The 21,891-nt window shown below is 44.4% G+C and overlaps 1 protein-coding gene across 9 annotated transcripts in view; it reads right to left on the bottom strand.

Annotated features, from left to right (window-relative positions):
- Window positions 1-21,891, bottom strand: part of auts2a (activator of transcription and developmental regulator AUTS2 a) — a 297,717-nt gene that overhangs the window by 171,170 nt on the left and 104,656 nt on the right. Inside the window, exon 1 of one of the 9 annotated variants that reach the window (XM_034605869.1) lies at window positions 21,252-21,673. The exons of 7 other annotated variants lie outside the window; for them this stretch is intronic. In XM_034605869.1, the coding sequence (XP_034461760.1) occupies window positions 21,252-21,299 (48 nt within the window). In that variant the 5' untranslated portion in view covers window positions 21,300-21,673. Of the gene's footprint in view, window positions 1-21,251; window positions 21,674-21,891 lie in introns of those variants that run through there. One more of the 9 variants, XM_034605866.1, reaches the window with a different exon arrangement.

Below are 21,891 nucleotides of genomic sequence, written 5' to 3'. Positions count from 1 at the left end.
ACTGTAACCCGGCGTAACTACTGTAACCCGGCGTACAGTAGAGCTGAACACTGCGGAAGTCTTCCACACAGCTGGCAGTGTGGAAGACCGCTGCGAGGCAGCGCAGCGCCGTTCTCAAGCGCGCAGCCGCCTGGCTGTTCACACGGGACGAGCATTTCTCCGCGCTGGTCAGCCCCATAGACTGTATATATAAGGTCAGCCCGCGATTCTGCTTTCTCCGCTTGTTGTTGTACCCGTTGAATGTCGGGGTTCGGGGGTTACAGTAGCGCTGAACACTGCGGAAGTCTTCCACACTGCTGGCTGTGTGGCGCTGACACAAATTCCAGCTCACGCACGGGAGAGCGAGCGGTCGCTCCCGAGCAGCTGCTGCAGCCTCCCAGTCCCAACGATCCAGACAAATGCCACATGTGAGTGAATCGCGGGCTGACCAGCGGAGAAATGCTCGTCCCGTGTGAACAGCCCGGCTGCGTGCTTGGGAACGGCGCTGCGCTGCCTCGCAGCCTCGCTGCCTCCGGTGTAAACCCGGAAGTAACGAGTGTGGGGGGACGGGAGGGGGGGGTGGGCCAAGACCATGTAGGGAGACTTCCAGTTCCTTGTTACGACACAATACCCAGGAAGCGCAATCGAGTCGCTCAAGCATGACGTTTCTGACTTAGAGGAACTATAACAAAACGCGCGAGTGTTTTTTCCCCAGAGTTTTTGGGTTGGTAGACATGCCAGATACCCACATTAACCTGTAGAAGCACTAACAAAGTGGAATTTGCATGCTATGTCCCCTTTAACATATAAATGTGAGATGAGCTAAAATCCTTTCATTTTATTTTGAAAAACAAATCATTCACTCATATATAAATGACCTTACCAGTTAATGTCAATGCTCATGAATTCAGGCCCTCTGTGATCAACTGTTTGCACATCTGCAGCAAGTTCTCATCCAATTAAAGTATCCAATAACCCAGCAGCTGTTAAAATGAAGGTCACGGGGTCATGAGCTGATGTCTGGTCAGCAGGTGGATATTGCCGCTCACTGAGTAAGCAGCCCTGCCTATCAAGCTCCATTCTGGGGCTTACATGCCGGTATAAACCAACAAGAATGATAGCGTCTCACCTTACCTGCATTTGGCTCCATCTGCACTGCTGTTGGGGGGATTAGAGGGGGCTATAAAATCTGATGGCAGGATATACATTTCCTATTTGGCTGACCCAGGGTGCCTGCCTGCGGGGTAGCGCTGTTATCACTAATCCCTGCAGTAAATGTCCTCATTTAGCCACCCTTTTGAAATTCATATCTGTCGTTATCAAGTCATAAAACAAGGCAGTGCTATGGTCCCACTGTATTAATGGCAGCCTGAGTTTGCCCGCACCGTGACAGGCAGGTCAGCAAATCTGCTGTGGCTGCTTTAACAGACTGGTAATGGGACACAACAAAAGGCCAATGGCAACAGAAATGCAGCCAAACAACATGATTGTAATTGAAATAATCACAACTACAGAAACAGGAAATAACTCAAGTGTAATGCACAACACACTGTACCTTTCTGATGCAAGATGGTGCATCAAGCCATGATGATAACAGAACATTGGCCATTAACATTATAGTGGAACTGCACTGCTGTATACCTGATTCCTTTTCATCTGACTGGTCGTAAAAAGGCAGCGTGAATGTGCCCATAATGGGCTGGTGGGCCCATACTGTTACCATACTGTTTGTTCTTTCCATGTACTTTGTCATTATTGTACAGCACTGAGATGGATTCTTGAGTAGCACAGGTGCTGTAATGGATTTCCTCCCCATTAAAACAACAAAGCTGGCCAGAAGTCACATCTGTAAAGGTGACACATGCACTTAAATGGTGCCATCAGCGCTGGCAATTCAATGAAAAACAATTTTAATGTCTCAACATTCATTATAGGTTTTCTAAAAAGGAAGCAAGCAACAACAACAACATTTACAATTCCCCCTCTGATTGATCAGTGTCACTCTTTGGGGAAGAGAAAGGAGAACATTTTATTTTGAATTTGGAGGGAATACAGTATTAAATATAACCTTTACTAAACTACTTTAACATTCATATGCTGATGTGTGCCTCGAGGTGCATAGAGTAATATATAGCAAAGTACTTGCCACACTTACTTACTCGACATTTCACAATTAGATAACAACTATCTATTTGCCTCAACCAGGCAGTGCCAGTTAAAAAGTTGGAACAACTTTGGAAATTTAGGTTGTTCTTTGAAAAGTGTCTGTACAAAAGTGGCATGTACTGGTAGCCCAGTGGTTTAACACAAGCCTGAGCTCAGTGATAAACATGTCATAATGTAGGGCCATGGAAAATAAACACATATTTGACTGTGGAAACTAAAGAAGTCAAATGTTCTAGCTTTATGATTGAGGCCTACGCAGCACTGAGAGTAGCTAACTGCCACACAAGACCTCACAGCGCACAGCGATCACTGCGTTTCTTGTAGAAACAGTTTCCCCACGCGCGTAAGGCAAATTACAACACACAGGGGACCTGTTATATTTCAGCCTAGTTCCACTTCACTTGGCTTAAAGAGAGACTGTTTAGGTGGTTTCGTGCTCTTATTCATGTTGAGAATTACAGTGAGATCGAAATCCTGTCAGTGTTTTCCTCCTTTGACAAGTAGAGTTTTCAGCAGCTATCAGCAATCTTGGCAGGGCAAAAGAATTACTCCATGACCCTCTTTGCGAACCATGCCCTCACTCTGTTTGTGTTTTGGTCTGGGTTTCCTCTACTGAGTAATGGACTTCCTTTAACCAATAAATCACACTTGCACACTCCTTCTGATTTTTTCCCTTCCTTTTCCCCCCTCATTTTTCCTGCACCATGTTTGTTTAGTTTATCACATCTTTGTTGGAGTAAACCCATTTTCTGTGACAAAAAGCAGCCAGACAATGCCGGCCCTCTTTCTCCAGTTCTTGGAGAGGCACTTTTACAGGCGCGTAGGGCGACAAATGTCAACCACAGGAAGGCAATTATGAGAGTAAAATGACTTCCTTACTGTTATCAATCCACTCTCTGGACCCAGGGAATGGTTAAAAGCCACCATGAAATAGGGCACAGTTAGAGTTTTCTCCTGGGTCCCAGCCAAGGCTGCTAACCTTGCTATTAAAGGCCCCGACAAGCTTTGTCAATGCAATCCGCTGAATGCCTTGAGTGACACGCGATCGATATTCTCCACTCTCCTGGGTCATCACCAGTGACAGAGGCCTAAGTAATAATACAGCTCTAGCTGCCTCTCTAACTGAAATGCTTCCATTGCAACAATATTTCTTTTTTTTTTGTCTCGGGGCTTGTGAGCTAAATTTTCTGCGCTGATGGAAAGAGGAAGATATGGAAGGCGGGAGGGAACAGGGGAGGTGTGTTGGGTGGTGAGGCGATGAGGAATTGCTATGTCTCTGGATTGATACTGGCGAGGGTAGTGAGTGTGGCAGTCGGGGGTGGGGGCACAGAGGGAGGGGGGCTCTGATAAATCGAAAATGACTGGCTGCCGAGTTGTAATCTGCCAGCATCGAGCCCCCTGTAGCAACAAGCCAAATGAAAAAGCACGCTGACAGGCCGGAGAGATGGAGGGCCTGCGGTAGATTGCGGGGAGGAGGTGGCGCAAGGGAGAGAAAGAAAGAGAGAGAGATAGGGAGAGTGGGAGGGGGGGGGGAGAGAGGGAGGGAAAACAGATAGAGCAGGGGGGAGTTGTGAGGAGACGTTCACATTTGTTCCAGTGCACGCAGGTGATAGAGAGCGGCGGGAGAAAGGTAGCGTGCGGTAGCGGACAGAAAACATAGTGCGTTCACATAAACTATTACCAGTGGAAAACTAAGCCCCATTACAATTTCTAATCAGATGTAATGTAAACACAAACAGTTGGCAGCGTTGAACCACCCATCAAAAGGTGTCAATTAGCTCTACAGTGAAAATCCGCTTTACGTGTTTATGTGACAGGGCCTACGTGTGTATTCACAGGACTTGTAAATCTCTAGTTATGCGCTATCTTTGGTTTTTGCATAAATGCCATGTGAAAGGGATGTGGGCACATACAGAGAGATGCGCACACACACACACACACACACATTCATGCACGAACACGCACACACACACACACACACACAGGCAGCTGCCACGTCCTTCATGAGCATGTGAATCAAGCTCCAACATCAGAATCCAACACAAGAGCTCCACCTACTGCAAGTGCTTCCTCTGTGCCCCTTCCTCCGCCGCTCAGACAGACAGCTCTGGGAAAATAGCAGCAGGAGACTGCTGTCCACATACACTGTGCAGCTCATTTCTAATCATTCCATTAAATTCCAAAGTAACCTCTCTCATTGAACATTAGTGTCAGACTGAGGGAAGGCCGATCCAGACGCGGCTAATAAGGCTGCAGCAGTCTGGCCTTGTCTGGCTGCCTGATACAATGTCAGCTGCAATGAGAGCTAAGAGCTAAGCCCCCTCTCCCCTCCTAAGCATTAAGTGTGAAAGTCTGATGCCTGTTAAGCAGGGTCTTGCAGGAGCAGGGCCTGAGAGAAGGCTGCCTCACTGTCTCCCTGCCTAACAGGCCTGCTGGCCTGAATACACAACAGCGCTCTCTTGCAAAAACGCAAGGTCAATTCAGCAGCAGCAGTGAGACCAGGAGAGGAGGCCCAGCATTGTAATTGGGAACTCAATAAAGGACATGTGGAAAACAACGTAAGATGGAGCTGGCAGATCCCACCCACCAGGACCAGAGAGAACCCAGAGCAAACAATCTGTCTGCACAGCCATCCATAACCCTACACACAGTTTATACATCTACATCAGATGAGCTGCATATATTTAGAAATCACTAGTGCCACAGCATGAGGCTTGATGAATTCACAAACAGCGGGAAATACTCCCCCTTGTATTTTCAACAGAATTATCTGCAGCTCTTTGTCTGTTTATCCATTTCTGCCTTTTCCCCCTCCGCCTGGCCACAGCAGCAGACATGCCCAGTAAGGAAACAGGGGCCCTCAATCTGTAAAGGCGGCGTCCCTCCTCTGCCTGTTTCATTTGCAGACCCGTGGCTTACAGTCTGACTGTCGCAGAGAAAAGCCATCTCCCTCACAGCATGGCTGCTGTTTCAGGGCAATGCCGATCTGCTGCACGCACCCCGACTTCCCGCGCTCCCACTGGGCTATTCAGGAAATCACGGCTGATACTGAGCCGTTTGTCTCCCTTTTGTGTTCACCCCGGTCATGCTGCAGCATAAAAAACATAGAGAGTGCAGCTTTCCCCTCACCCCCTGAGGAAACACCGAAAATTATTTCTGTAACCCTCAAGTGTATCAATTTGAGTGGAAAGGACACAAAAAAAGTGAATAAAACACAATTTAAAAGGCAGGCTCTGCAGGAGTGGGAGTGTGCCTGTGGATTTCTGAGGTTTTGGGGGGAAATTGGGTTCTCAGCCTGAGGTTTATTACTTTAAACTTCAGGCATTTTCTGGAACAAAACTGCCGTAATCATTTCAAACAGGCCAGTAAGAGATAATGACCTTATATAAACAGCAGAGGAATACAGTGAGGTCTAATCAAAGAAATACCGAAGGAACTAATGCGCGAGTAATACTTTGCATTTCTGTGGCTTTCCACTGTGACAGCTTTTGTGTCAAATGGCTTTGAACTACAGAGGCATGAGAACTGCATAAACAAAACAGGAGAACAAGGGATCATAGACTCATCAGTGGAGATTTGCTGTTGCTGGCTGCTGCACACATATTCCTCAGCCACAATCAATTATCCTGCCAAAAGAACAGGCCAAAGCGGCGGCTCTCGCATAATTGTGGTTCATGAGCAATAAAAAGGGGGATAACCTGCATCACAAGTCCTTGTCTATCATGGCAGCTGATCAAATTCAGTATGAATTCAGAGCAAAGTTACGTGCTGTTTGGATAGGGATGTGAGCAGGAGTGCTGCAGCGTTCCACTGATAAGAGTTTGGAATTTAGTTGGGGTCAACTAATATTTTGGTCAGGGCGACCTAGCTGCTGACCTGCCTCCGTGATACCAGTGACGTAACATTGTAAGGTAATCCACCGTTTTCTCACATAAACGTCTGTCAGACTCTGAGAAAGACCAAACAATGAAACAATTACCCAAAACAAAACCCTGAAAATTCTCTCAGAGTCGGCACATCAGTGAGTTCTCCACATAATCCGAATGGTATTTTCTGCGGAGCACAAAATAACACTCGGGCAAGGCTGTGAACTATTTAGCCATAATAAATTATTCCTGATGGATTTGTGCACCTCCAAACATCTCATTCCTGAAACAGCGTTGAGTACAAAAAGTTCAGTTTCAATAGAATTAATTGCGTTGAGAAAATAAGCAGCTAGGTTTGTCTCTAACCTCTGGGAGCATCACCGTTTCAAACAGTGTACAGGTGCTTGTATTGTAAATGATGGAGAAGCTCGGCGGATGCAAATGAGAATTATACCAGGCTTATTTTGAAGACAGAGAAGAGAAGCAGAGAAGGCTTGGGTGAGAAGTGCTTTTACTTGCCTGCAGGCTCACAGGAGAGCACAACGTGAGCCAAAGAACAATACTAAAACAAGCAGCCACTGAAGCACTGCTTCAACAATGCTTTTTATCGAGCCTTTTTTTCTTCGTTTTTTGTCCTGATAACTTTTCATTTATGATTGTAAAAAAGTAGTGTGCACTACACTTCATGAAAGGAAGAGGAGACTTTGTGTGCAAGCTCCAAGCAGCTAATGTCGAAATTCCCCCGAGCTGTCTTTTAAACACACGGGTAAATAATTTAGCACCGCCTGAACAAAGACTGAATCTGAGAGAGAGAGAGCGCTTGGTTCTCCCGCGTATGCTGCACTTTCTTTCCCCGTCCCACAAGAGGGAACAATGAGTCGGGCACTTCTCTCTCTGTTCATGACTGAGAATTCCTCTGCTTTGTTTGGAGCTTTCAGAGTTTATTCTCAAACCACGACCAGAGCTGCCGCTGCTCAGTCAGACTTTCTTCACTGAAACCTGCAGCACACCAGCATGTCAACCTCCTGTTGACCTGTGGGTGGTGCTACATGACAACACATCAGGAGGAGGAGTGGGCTAAGGACAGCAGCGAGGACTGGAAAGAAACACATACAGTAGCAGAATTATTATAATAATTTATATTAATAATAACTTTAAAATAATTATTATAAAGAATCAATTTATATATATATATTTTATCTGGATATGAAACTATAAAAATAAGAATTAAGGAGAAATACTAAATGATGCATTTTTAGAGTTGAATTTGGTTGGCAGTAAATTAAGCTCTGCCACATGGTGCATGCAGTTTAGCTTCTGGCAAAGTCATAGTGCATCAAGGACATCACTCCAAACAACACACTCTAAATTAAACGGTTTATTACTCCACATCTTGTTTGACGACTCAACTCATATCCTGTGATTGCAGAAACTATAGAACCCTCTTTTTGTTCACACCTACATTTAAGAGAGGAGTCAGCTCTCGCCCAACCACTCATCTGTAACTGCAGCAGCTCCTCTGGTTGGAATTGTTTGTCTGGCCTCCGCAGCAGCAACACAGCACTGAGCTGCACACACTGTGCTGAGGGGATGTGTGGGGGGGCCGAGACTACCTCTGCTCGTAGCCCCGGGCAAGACTGGGAATCAGTTCAAAGATTCCCCATATAACTCTGATTAAAAATACACAATGGATCTTTTTAACTTTCATGGCTAATAATTGATGAGCACAAAGGCCCTCTTGAATTTTCCATGTGAAAGAGGAGCTGACATTCGAAAGGTTCACTGAATCTGAGCTTGTAGCCCCCCCCCCCCTCCCTCTCCACATCTTCCTGCTCTCCATCTCCTTGTAGCTGCAGGCTAATTGCTGCGATTTTAGATGATTGTTATTAAAAACAGGCAAGCGGCGGCACTTTGCAAGCTGAATCCCCTCGAGGAGAGGCCCCGTCACACCGGGAGCGCCCGTGCATCCTAATGACTGCAATCATGGCTTGCAAGAGCGATGATGCCTTTGTTTTCTCCAGCGCTGTGAAGGAGGAGAGGAGAACGCACGTGCAACAACACAGCACAACGCTCTTCAGGATAAATAAACCTGAAGAGAACAACAACAGCGGCGGTTTTCTCCTTGTCTGAGCTTCCCGCAGCAGTGCACACACGGCTGAGTGGCTATTCAAGGAGGCACCCGCACAGTCACAACACAGCAACAACTGCTACAACTCACACATACACAAATACACCATGTTTTATTTACATTAAAGGCAAACATGTCAAGAGGCGTCATTAAGCGCAAAAAGCTGAATTTGAAATTCCTCTGCTGTCGACACTGGTAACATCATTTTGAATATTTTTGTATTTGTATTGTGCTATTTGAGACAAATGTCAACTATTGCAAAGCTCAGAGTCACAGTGTCCTGACAGTGGAAGTACTGGTTCTACAAATTGAACTGTATGTACATGTAGCACTTTCAACATGGAACAGACACATTCTTACCTAAGGGACCTTTAAAGCTTAACACAAAACAAGGATCCATCACTCTGATCATTTCCATTTCGAATTAATTTAGTTCAACAGGAAACATAGTATCTGTAAAACCTTGCAAATGCTAACTCCATTTGTTCCAGTTACAACGCATGCTTCTGATCATTCTGTTGTGAGAATCCCTCGAGAAAAATCAGTTTCTTTATCTAAAGGAAATCAGACTTAATTGTTCTGAACAATTAGATATTGTTTCTCATATCAGGTTTCTGTTCTGCTATTTTCATTTGTTCAGTGGAACAAATTTGTGTTGATAAGAGTTCATTTAGAAATTGATTAGATAGATGTTGGTTGTTTGATGCAGCTCTGTTCATTTCACTAAATGTTTCCTTTTTTCTGCCCTCTAAAAACCCTGAAGACACGCGCGCACACGCACACGCATACCCACACACACACACACACACACACACACACACACACACACACACACACACACACACACACACACACACACACACACACACACACACACACACACACACACACACACACACACACACACACACACACTCTCTCTCTTAAGCACAGAGACAGCTAACAGTGTAAGTCTGCAGTAAGAAGCAGAGATTCAAGAGTGTGATTAATTAATTTGTAACTTAATCAATTCTAATTATCCAGCAGGCTCGGTTCTGATGTACGGCAGTGGGCAGCACAGTGACTATAACCACACCAGCATTTATCTCATACAATTACAACTCACAGCAATCAGCACAAAAAAATGACACACCCGGTGCTCAGTTACAGCCACTGGAATAGAGCACCGGGGCCAGCCGCTGATCGATATCAGGGCCTTCTGCTGAGTTTGTGCTTATGATAATAGAGGTAAGAGGGGAAGAACAAGGAAATACATAAAAAAGTGCTCTGGAAATACAAGAACTGCGGGTGTGACTGAGCCAGTAATCGATCGATCATGGAGGTGAGTAGGCCAGTGCGGACCTGTGTGCTTCGACTTGATCAATCAGCAACCTGCAGGAGAGGGGATCATGCCCACGTATTAAGCAACACAAACACAGAAGCTTTACTCAGACTTCTTCTTTTTGCAGACCACCAATTGGATTTTGACTTTCCAGTGACTGTCCATCAGCACAGGACAGACATCCACGGAGCTCATGTGACTAGGGCAGCAATACGGATGAGGAAATTAGTAAGGAGGGCAACTAAACGCGTCACTACACTTACAGCCCACGCTCCTTCAGCTAACCATTCTGGTTACAGCTTCTTGGCGACACCCAGACCTGTCAGGCTCTGTCAGGCTGTGTCAGACAGTCAAAACCCTCAGCGGCCTGTGTGAAAGCACTGGAAACGTTGTTTGTTGTCTGATACTCCATTGCCTTTCTGTAAGCTCACAGGGTTCTGGTAGCGAGTGGATTTTACAGCCTGGCTGAATGCAAAATCAGCTCACACACACACACACACACACACACACACACACACACACACACACACACACACACACACACACACACACACACACACACACACACACACACACACACACACACACACACACACACACACACACACACACACAAAGAACATACAGGACCTGTGGGCAGAGGGTCCTTCACAACACTGTAGCCTCCTCCCTGCCCATGCATAATGCATGAGAACATGTAAATACGTTATTCCGTGCATGCATTAATGATTATGGAGAAACTCGCAATCCAAGCACCGGGGCAATTAATAAAATATGGCGCGCAGATAAAGGCCCGTACCTCCCCCGTCTCCGAAACCTCCACCCCACCCTCCCCCACCACTTGATCCGCTGAGGCACATTTCATGCCAATTCTTAACCTTGTTTCATTTCTGTGCTGCTTGGGGGTGTAGTGCAGCTGGAGTAGAACTGAATAATGAATGGAGGCTATCAGAGCACCCAACTACTGTAGAGAAAGTCTAGTCCAGCAAGGATAGATAATTTGTATGCACACACACACACACACACACACACACACACACACACACACACACACACACACACACACACACACACACACACACACACACACACACACACACACACACACACACACACACACACACACACACACACACACACAAACTACGGCTGTGGTCCACTGGATGCTCTGGGGAGGAAATGAGGGGTTAACTGGTCTCTGGGGAGCTGTGAAATTAGTGTTTCATAGCCTGGAGACAGTGCATAAAATATCAGCTCCTCACACGCAGACACAAACACGTTCACATCACGATGCACAAACAGTGCACAGAGATTTTTTTGTGAATGTTGCTGGCTCACTCCTGCCTTAGACCTCATGTCCAAAGCTGGTGGAATTGAACATTTTAACTAGCTTCTCCTCCACTAAAACAAGAACTCTGATGTGAAAGTCTTTACCCAACCAATCCCAATTTTGCACTTTCACCATCTCAATATGTAATATCGAGTCTTAGTTTTTATGGGGATTCAGGGTTTTAGTTTTTTCCATCTTTCACGAATGGAATAATTTTGACTTTTAAGAGATGAACATATTCGAGGCAACTTGTTGAATTAATACACAAGAACCCACCAAACCTAGTGTTGTTTCTACTCGGTGCAGCTACAGGTTCATTCACAATGCCCCATTAACATGCAGCAATGTGGTAACTATAGTTTTCTGTACATAAAGATCTAATCACAGATAATCTTCTTAATTCATGCACACTCTTTTTCTAAAGAACCTCTGACGCAGATTAGTGGGGGCACAAATATAATCAAAAAGCCCATGAACAGAAATTCAGAAACTATCACATTCTTAAGGCAAAATAATCTATTAAGTACAGAAAACACCTAAATACGAAAAAGAAGAAGCTGTAGTTTTGGGACTAATGATTCTCGTTGAACATGGTGGACATGTGGTGAATAACAACACATTCAAAATAATATTCTGTTACTAGAAAACAGCGACATTTCATTTGTTAACCTTATGAATTTTTGTTTTGTTTTGTTAGACGGTAGAAAAGATGCCAGTGCTGTATCCAAATCATCTTCTCTCTCTTGTAAACTAAAGCAGCAACACCTCAAACGTCTTTGGTCTGAAAAGAATCTCACATTGTGTCGTGACTGACCTCCACCCTCATGGTGCTGACAGATGAAACTCCAGTAGCAGTGAGTATACACTGCCTGCATTTGCACCCACTGTAACAGTTTTCAACGGCCTCTCTGCTTATATGTTGAATTGTATCTGAGTGTACTGAAGAGAGCCAGACAGAGGCAGAGAGAGAGAGGAGGAGAGAGCCAGATGGCTGGGGAAAGTGAAAGCTCTGCCTCGTCTCCTCTTTGTTCCACTGAGTACGAGCTGGCCGGGCTGACAGCTTGTCAATCCAACCGACCGAAGGGACAAGATCTAGAGATGACAGCTCTTTCTCCTCATCTCTCTCCGTCCCTCTCTCTGTCATTCCATCACTTGTGTGTAACCATAAGCTGACCTTTCACCACCGCCACCCTTCCCCTGTCTGTCAAGCCCAAAACACGCACGAGCAGAGAAAAGGAGAGAAAAAAGCAACACTCTTCCCCCTGCAGCTAACATTTCCCCCTCTTCCATGTGCTGATTTCAAGTGACAGTAATCACTGTTTATTAGCTCACTTTGCCCTTGTCAAGTCCAAGAGCAGCGGCCACATATTAGAGTGATTAGACAATTAGAGCCATTACAGTATTACACTGCCCAATGTCACACGTCACACATTACACTGTGAGAGTAGACAAAAAAACTCTCTCGCTTTTCCTCAATTACAGGCATTTCAACAGCTCTAAGCTGGCAGAAAATGGGCTTAATGATTGCGGCTAGTGTGCACCACTGCCCTATTTAGAAATAGACTGCATTTTCTGTTCAAATTAACAGTGCGGGGGGGAAAAGGCACAAAGGGGAATAGACCATGCTAAGTAGAGAGAGGAGAAGACCTGATGTAACAAGGCTTATGCTGCAAAACTAATTAACACAAGGCCCTGTGCTCATTTCCTAAAAATGTACTTAACACAACTCACACTGCTTCATTTATCTAAGCAAACGAGCAGAGAGATGTGCATCTACTTAAGCTGCAGCAGGTCAATTACCAAAGCTAAATAATTCACGGAACGTAATATTTAGGTCCCACAAAATCCTATTTTAAAACACAACTCCAGCACTAAGTAAATGCTATCATAATTAGTATAATTAAAGCACATCATGTATTAATTATTACATGATAATTCCAGTAGAAACGGTTTAATTCTGCATTTGCCTTCTCGTGAGAGGCAGAGAGACATTGTGTGTTACGCCAACGAACAAAGTAAGCAGTGAGGGAGCGGACTGAAGAATCTGTCCAGTAACGAGTCGTGAAAAATGAAAGCCTTCGCAAGTCCAACAGAGAGGTGACGAACCATCACTCTGCTGAGAGAAGAGAAGAGGAGAGAGTGAAAGGGAAAGCAGGCGAGAAGATGAGAGGAGAGGAGATGAGAGAAGTGAGGAGGAGAGGAGAGCGAGCATCTGGAGACTGCGAGACATCACAGCACCGATGGTCAACCTCTTCTCTTGCAGGAGGGGTAAAAAAAAGGAGGGAAATCTGTTTCCTGTCATCTTCCATCTTGTCAGTCTTTGTTCAGACATCTTGCATCTCCTCCACCAGCTGTTTGCTGCCTGTGCTGACAGATGGCTGCTTCTCTTTGATATGTACTCTCCTCTGGCCTGCTCTCACTCACACCCCCACACTGGGTAAAAGTTTTAGGGGAAAGCAAACCTGGAGTATGGAACACAGTGACATTTCCTAAATGGAGAGAAAGCCAATTAGTCACGCTGAGAAACCGTTGGCCATTTGTGTATAATGTGTTCCCCTACGTCCTGATGGCAAATTCTGATCTTCTGACATTATGCATTTGAATGTGGGAGCGGGTCCACGTGTGTATGTAGATCTGTTTCACAGTGCTGGCCAAGTTAGGCAGATTTTAAGCCAGGCCTCGCTCTGGGGGAGGCTGCTGAAAAAAGCATAGGATTGTTTCTTTGGCCCACAACAGTGTGGACCGCTACTGCCAGACAGTTACACAAGTTTATATTCAGACAAGAAGCAATTGTTGGGCTTTGCTCTCTAGCCATCTGCGAACATGTGATCCATCCTTCCATAAATCTGTGACATTCCCATAGCCCACTCTGCCAGGCTGTCTCTCTGTGTATGCGAGCATTTGTGTGAAGCGACCCTTCCTTGCATGTGAGCGCACACATGGGACAACAGAGGGCTCTTTGAGCCGGGGTACCAGGGTCTGCCCATGCAGCTTAGGTAGCTCAACTATGGGAACCATCCCTGTGCCCAGTCATCCAGCAGGCTGAAACCAGAGCTGCTCCGGAGCGGGCAGCAGACGGCAGGCAGGACCCGGCATTCCAGTGGGAATTTAACTGAGTCTAATGAACTCTGGGAGGACTCCTCTGAGGAGAACATCAAGCACACATTTGCTGTGCAGCTCCGCATACACATCAGTGCTATCAAGTTCACAGCAACAGTTTTCAAATATTTCAAGGCCTGAACTACCCAGAATATATTCACATTAAGCTCCGAGCACAAGGATATGATTTTGGCAACATTACAAGAAAAGTTTAGTCGATTTGGGAGATAAACTTGTTGAGTGTCTAACACTCACCGGTGCCTGGCTCTACCCAACAGTAACAAAATCTGCCAGAAGCATTTCTATAGCTGCATGATTAACATGTTATTTCTGGTCTGTTTAATCGATAAACCAATACGTTAACCACAAGTTCTGCTATTTTATTGGGCTTTTATATTGCTGACTATTTGGCACTTAAATCAAGATGGAGTGGTATTAATTATCTCATCTTACTCTCCACCATAAGCAAATACATGGATTTACCAGATCGTCAAACTATTCTTTCAAGTGATTGTCCAAATTATTGATTTTAATGCTGTCTGAGTGGGTGACACCTTTTATTTTGGTAGCAGCAAATGCTTTAATAGAACTGTGTCATGAATTGACTACAGAGGCAGTGAACAAGCTTTGAGTGGGTTCTCTGCTGGAAGCAACAAAATGCCTTGCACACTATTAAATAGAGACTATTACAGTATACAAATAAAATAAATGGCCTATGAGAAACAACATTCTGAACATAACAATTACACAGAAAAAGGGGGGGGGAAATGGAAATGATACAATGAAAAACTTGAATAGCTGTAATCTGATCTTTTAGAATTCCTGATTTAAAACCAAACTGATTGTGATGTAAAAAAGTATTATGTGAGTGAAAACTGTGATTTTACTCAAGTGACACAATTAACCTCCAGTTTGAGAACCATGATGTAGAAACTGAAATAAAAGCATCCACCATTCCAGAAACAGTATATGGATGTTATGGATATACACAGATCATTGTTTCCTTAAGATTTTGTATAAGAGACGGAGATAAAGGGAGACAGACAAAAGCATACAGCCTGTGTGGGTGAAAGTTGTCTTTCCAGTTGGCTGGGCATCCAGTCACTCGCTCCATCCATCTGTCAGGCCTGTCCCTAGTGGCTACACTGAGGGCTTGCTCTCTCTCTCCCACTCTCTCTCTCGCTATAGACTGCAATTGCTCAGTGATCCAGACACTGGTCAGCCGCTCCCTCTCTCCGTTCTGTCTTCCACGGAGGAGGCTGGAGACCGGAGACACAGAGGCAGGCACTGCCTTGTTACAGCTCACTTACCGTGTTTACATCAAACAAATTAACACAAACATGGCAGGGGGATATGAGATCCTGCCTGGGGCCTGAACCCAACAGCAACTGTCACTTACATCACACACACACACACACACACACACACACACACACACACACACACACACACACACACACACACACACACACACACACACACACACACACACACACACACACACACACACACACACACACACACACACACACACACACACACACACACACACAGCTCGTGTGCCTCACCGGCAATATCATGGCTCTACTTCTCAGATAAGTGCAGTGGAGCCTGTCACCACACTTATTATACTGGATGGCTACAATAATTTACATGGAGCTATTCATTTGAATGTGTCCTTTAAAGATGCTACAGTAAAAAAACTAAATGAAGTCATTAAAAACAGTGGGAGGAGGATGTCCCTGTTGGTGGCCCTTCGATGAAAGCTCTGGGTTTAAAGATACTTGGGACATAAAATGGGGGAAATTATCATCCTGCTCTGACGGCCGCTTCCTCTTTTTGGCTGCCAGATTTTTTGTCACATTGTACACTCGTCCACTTTGAAGCTTAACATAAGCAGGCGCACAAGACGCCCCGCAAAACCACTTAGCTCTTCATGAACAAACATATCCAACAGAGTGAAAATCTGACTAGTCAAGCTACTTTACTCCGTCTAAGCTTCTGTTGTCTCCTCTGTGACGGAGGCTTTTGTCTGACAGATGTTTACAGGGGATGGGCGATGTTTCCTCACTGCGTGCTGCCTGGGAAAACATCTGGAGTTTGCAGGGATTTACCAGTAATCCCCTCGGCAAGCTGTGGAGCACTCGCTTAGAATTTCAATGTGTCTGTAAAGTAAGCAAGCTTTTCTGGAAAAGGAGAAAAAAAAAAAAAAACTGACAGGACCTGCTTTGCAACAAGCATCGCCAGGGTCAAAAGTACCGTAAGCCTCTTACCGCTCCAGCTTGAAAGCATAAATAAATTTAACCGGCTTGGCTAAAATGGCTCCAATAAACTCTCATTAAAGTCCTCCAAGCGAGGACGGGAGGGCAAAGGGAAAAAAGTTTCATGCAGATCAACTCGTTCATTATTTGACAAGAAGGGAACCGCTTTTACCATTGGGATGGTTCCACTAGAGGGATCTTCTGAAGCAGGGAACACAATTAGACGCAAGCAACAAACCTAAAAGCAAACCAGCCAGCAACAGTGTGCCGACAGACTTCTAATAGAGCATTATATTCTTCAAGAAATTCCCAGAGCAGATCAGTCCACAAGATTGTATAGCGTTGGAGTCTCCTGGAGTTTATGTTTGAAACGAGCGATGCCACCCAAGAGAGGTTTCCACACCATGTGTCTCTCATGTAACATACTGTGGTATCATCAGGGACTTCAATGAGCATCCCTTAATGATAACCCAAACCCCACTCTCTGGTCTTTACAGTGATTATAGTCATTACCTCCTACTATTCAACAAACCAAGGCTGGCTCACAGGAACAGTAAATACAGGGTCCATCTACAGCCTTCCCTCTAAGTGGGGGGTTGGAGAAAGGGGCTAAATCTTAGTTTGAACAAATCTCAACAGTGTAACATCTGGGATTTAGCCAATTATATGAAAATGATACATTATAATTGCAATGAAAATCTAAATTATTACAGACATATCTATTTAGAATGTCAATATTGTATTAGAATTACAAAGCATTATTGTCATTGCACAAATTTGTACAAGGAAAGCCAATATCTGTTTGATGGATTGAATTGTCTTGAAAGCCTCGAGTGTGTCATTTTGTAGAAAACACAGTCTGAATTATGAAATTTGATCCAAACTAAACAACTTACAGATAAATATAGTGCTTTGTGTAGGAAAGTGTAGAAATCACCAAAAACTACCAACCACATGGACACACTGTGTCTACACCATAGAAGGCCTTTCATCAATTTACTGTACACATACCCAACACAATAAATAAACAGATGTCAACCAGCATCAGTACGGCCAAGGGTTACTGATTTCTCCTCCAAACCGCTCAGAGGATTTTATTTCTATACCTGTTTGAGGCCCAAAGAGGTAATACAACCCAACCAAACAAATATAAATACATATTTGTGTTATATAAATATTTTGCCTATGTTATCTCACCATGCCTCATTATTTTTTTGAAACGTGAAAAAACAAAGAATTAAAATAAGCTCCACCTCGACCAGCTACAACATTAGAATGCCACTTGCATATGATTACTTATCAGTGACTTATCTGTGCTCATTTGAACAGATTGTTGAGATATTCATTTTATTGGGGCTTTGACTGTATGTTATACAGTCTCTGAACCTCTCTGTCAACTACATATCCTGATTTGTATGTCCAGTGTGTGTGTGTGTGTGTGTGTGTGTGTGTGTGTGTGTGTGTGTGTGTGTGTGTGTGTGTGTGTGTGTGTGTGTGTGTGTGTTTTTAGAGTTTCCCTGAAAGAGACACTAAAGATACTTTGAACTTTGAGACGCGTATTCCTGCAAAATTAATACTTGTATCTTTGATGGTTTCTGTATTTTTGTTTGTCACTTAGTACTTTTTTAGGGGAGCATTTCTACATTGTCAAACAGGAAGCTACTCATGTAAAGGATTCAGGTAATATTTTAACTGTCAATTGATTGTATAGTGCATGGAGCACATTGGACATTAGACTAAGAATAATACAGAATGTAACCCCAATCTTACATTTGTGCAATAATAATTAGTTACTTTGCAGAAATGCTTCCTCATTGTATCCTCATAAAAAGCAAAGGTCAAATGGCCTAAAATGTAACTGTATCTCTCTGAGTACAGAGAGCGAGTCCAGAGTCACCGGACCAATCACAGGGCACTTAGTCCGTGTTGGGCTGAATTAGTCCAGTGTGAGTCAGGTCGCCGTTCGCCCTCTGTTAGTCCGGTGCCCTAGAGTTGGCCCACTGGGGGGTCCTGGCACTGGCTTAGAGAACAAAAAGCTGCGAGCAGACACTGAGCGGGACTTCAGGGTTGTGTTCTCTTTCCACACGGAGGAATGTAACCCACCTCCAACCTCCCCCTCTAGTCTCGACCTCCCTCCCTCTCATACCCTCTCACTTGAGGACATGAGCCCACACACAGGGGTAGCAATTACCATTTCTCCAGACTGGAATGACCCCGGGTTGTTGACCCAGAAGCCACCATGTTTCATGTCCTGCTCACCCTCTCTCTTCAGAGATCGTCGCAGGTTGGGGGGAGAAAGGAAAGACAGCCACTCACTCAAAGATGGCAGCGCTTGTTTAAGGTCACTCTCTATCCGCATGCTGCTGAGAGCGTGGCTGTCAATCACATGTAATCACACAGAGGCTGGCTGCTCCTGAGGCGAGACAGCTGGGAGCAGGAAAAGCAGACGGCTGCATAAGCCCTTCTTCTCCTCCAAAACAAACTCAGCTTTCACCCCGGACCCCTTTGAGCACTGACACACACATCCTGCTCGTGTGTACACTGTCTGTGAACTGACCAGACAGGCAACGAGGAAAATAAAAAATAGAAAACCCAAGCCACCTTGGAGTGAGGATCAGTGTAGCTAGACTTGAAGCACCAGCTGATCTCACTGTTGAACCTTTCATATTTTTGAACTAGACATACTCTCTGCCTCCGCAACTGTTCCAAGTAGTGGAAATCAGAGATATTTTCTGATTCAATGGGGCTTGTAACGACTCAGCTTGACCTATATGGCTTTATTTCTTCACTCCCCTCTCTTAGAGATCACTGAGATGAAATCAGCCAGACATCTTCTGTCTTTTTCCATTTGACTTCCTACTTTTATCCTCCTGCGTGTTTTTTGATGTAATGTGAAGAGGAAATGTTCTCACTTAACTCTAAGCAAACGTAATGGGACCAGAAGTGAATCGAGGAGAAAGGAGCATGGTATGGAACTCCTTCTTCTACTTTGACACCAGACACTGCTAGCGAACACCCGTGCTGTTGTCATGGTTGCTTTAACTTGTCTCAACTGCTGTGTCTAAGTTTAACCTTTGAAGGCTCATCTGGTGACTAACATTACCTGGTTCCAGTTATCACCAACAATGCAAACAAATTAGAGCTTTTCATACATACATGTCCTTCTTATGGACACATGCTATTTTAAAAGATGATACAAATGTTAACAGTAGTATATTTGTGTCTATCGTTTTATGTCAGCTCTTAATGCAGCCAACCTGAAGACAAATGGGTTGTGAAATAATATTTGTTGATCTGTTAAGAGAAAATCTAGATGATTCTAAAGGACAAAGAGAGCAGCCATCTTCCCACTTTTCAACCTCAAGATGGCTCAAGTACAAAATGGAAGACCAGATGGAAACGGAGCACCTCAGGCACCAACAGATGCTCCCAAGAGGCCACTTGGCGCACACTCACATACCCACCATTAAAAGCCTGATTAAGGCAAAGCCAATCAAACACATGCACACTGTTAATCCATATTTTTGTAGAGCCAAATGTTTGGACTAAAGTGTGAAGTAAAGCATGAACAGTAAACAGAGCTCTGCTTCGCTGTGTTTTATGTAATGAGATAGCTTTATCGATCCTACAGGGCCGACACCTGATGCTTACAGAAGAACTTGATCAGTGTGCGGGGTCACCAGCAAACCGTTAGTCACGACACAAAGAGAGACGAGGCATGAACAACGGCCCTGTTTAACGGCCGGCCGGCTGAATGACTAGCTGGTCGCTGGTGGCTGACGTCTGGCTTATTGACTGGTCTCACTGGCTGAATGACTGGTTAACTGACTGAAGGTAATTGCAACTGTAGCTGTTGATGTTAGCGCAGTAGTGGACATTTTGGGAAGGTGCCACAGGCTGGCGTAAAGCTTGGATTCCACAGTAGAGTGCCATCCACACAGAGGAGTGACACTGAGGACGCATGTCCTATCAGATTCAATCGCATTAACAGACAGTGACATCACCAACTGCATTAAAGCCTCAGTACCATGCTACATCACAGCACAGGGTCCTGCCCTCATCATACATTAAAAGACAAGCTTTTAGTAAATGTACCAAATATTATCCAATCAAAGCCAAAATAATGTATATAATGTATCTTCTTTCACATTATCTTTACACTAGATTTGTATTTAAATTGAGGACTTCACATACAAACCAGGCAGATTACAATCATCCAGCTTCTTGTGTCACAATACTGTGTAGCCTGTTGATCTGATTACTTTATTGATGTAACAAAACAATACTTTAATTTCAAAACAACACTGTAACACATGTCAATCACAAAACTATTTAATTCTGTTGAATTAAATTACATTAAATTGTTTGACATTCTATAAAAGTTAGGGCATTAGGCGTTTTACTTTGCTTTCAACTTCCTGTGTTGCATGACATTATTTAATTGACTCAAGATGAGTCCAGTCAACAGTGTCTAAGCAAGTCCAAGCCAATCCATATGAACCGAAGCACAGCTCAAAAACCAACCAGTGCATTTGGACATGGGCTTAAGTCTTACTGGTATTCTACAGGTAGAAAGTGTCTTATTAATGTGTATAAGAAAAATATATATCTACAATGTTTTGGAGACTACAGAGTCTACATGTTTTGTAGATTAATGGCTTAAGATACATTCGCAAGCATGTTCTCACTGTAACAGGCAAACACTTAAGCGAAGTGTAAGCGTTTACACAGAACTGTCAAACACCATGAGATATAGGCTGTGTGCATGTGTACTAGTCTGCCTTTCAATGATATTCTGTGTTTACAAGAAAATCTCTGTCAGCAGCCAGGAGTCAATATTCCCCTGGGCTAAATTGCACAGAGAACATTCGAATTTAAACTCTACTTTACCACAGGCCTACAGACACAAGTCCCACTATGAATTTGAAACAACCACTGAAAGACAGATAAAGAACGTCTGGAAAGAGTTTCCATGCACAGCTAAACAATTAAATGTTTTCAGGGTCCATCAATATCATATGTTAGATATTTGCAATGCAAGATACTGAGTACACGAGTCATGCCATGGAGGGAAAAAAAAAAGATCTACATATGGACTTACCTTCTCATTGTACTTGAACTTGACATAGAACCAACTGGACTTGATCATCCTTCCCTCCTCTCTCCCTGACTGATTCAGCTTGCTGAGAGAACGTCTACGTTTCCTCCGCAGAGTGCTGTTGACTGTGCAGCGCCGTGACACTAGAATGCTTCTGCTACTTTATCCTGCTGCTCTTTGTGGCTGTTCTTTCCCCTTCTGCCTGTGACTTCAAGCCTCTAAGCCCGCTACCGTTTCTTTCACTCCCTCGTCTTCGTGGTGTAGTGTGGTCTGCAGTGTGCAGCGTGTGTGTGTGTGTGAATGTGTGCAGCGTGTGTGTGTGTGTGTGTGTGTGTGTGTGAGAGAGGCTTGGCCGGTTTGGAAGGCTGACAGAAGAGCTCCTCAGATGGGCTTCAGCTGTGTTCAGCGGTGGTGGCAGATGCCAGCAGAGAGAATGTTTCCCTTCTGAGTGGGTAAAGTCTAAAACCTGAAGTACCAGCCTCCCTCACTGCCCTCTCCCTCTCCACCTCTTTCTTTCCCCTGTCTGTCCTCCTTGCTCCCTTCTCTTGTTCCTTTCATTTCCCCCTTTTCTAGCCCTTTATTCACTCGATGTCTCCCCCCAGTGCTGCCCATTGCTCTTTTTGTGCTCCGTTAAGCTCTTTGA

The sequence above is a fragment of the Hippoglossus hippoglossus genome, chromosome 14, assembly GCF_009819705.1.
Source record: "Hippoglossus hippoglossus isolate fHipHip1 chromosome 14, fHipHip1.pri, whole genome shotgun sequence".
Classification (NCBI taxonomy): Eukaryota; Metazoa; Chordata; class Actinopteri; order Pleuronectiformes; family Pleuronectidae; genus Hippoglossus; species Hippoglossus hippoglossus.
Note: the sequence above shows the minus strand (reverse complement) of the source record. Positions and strands in the feature narration are given on the sequence as shown.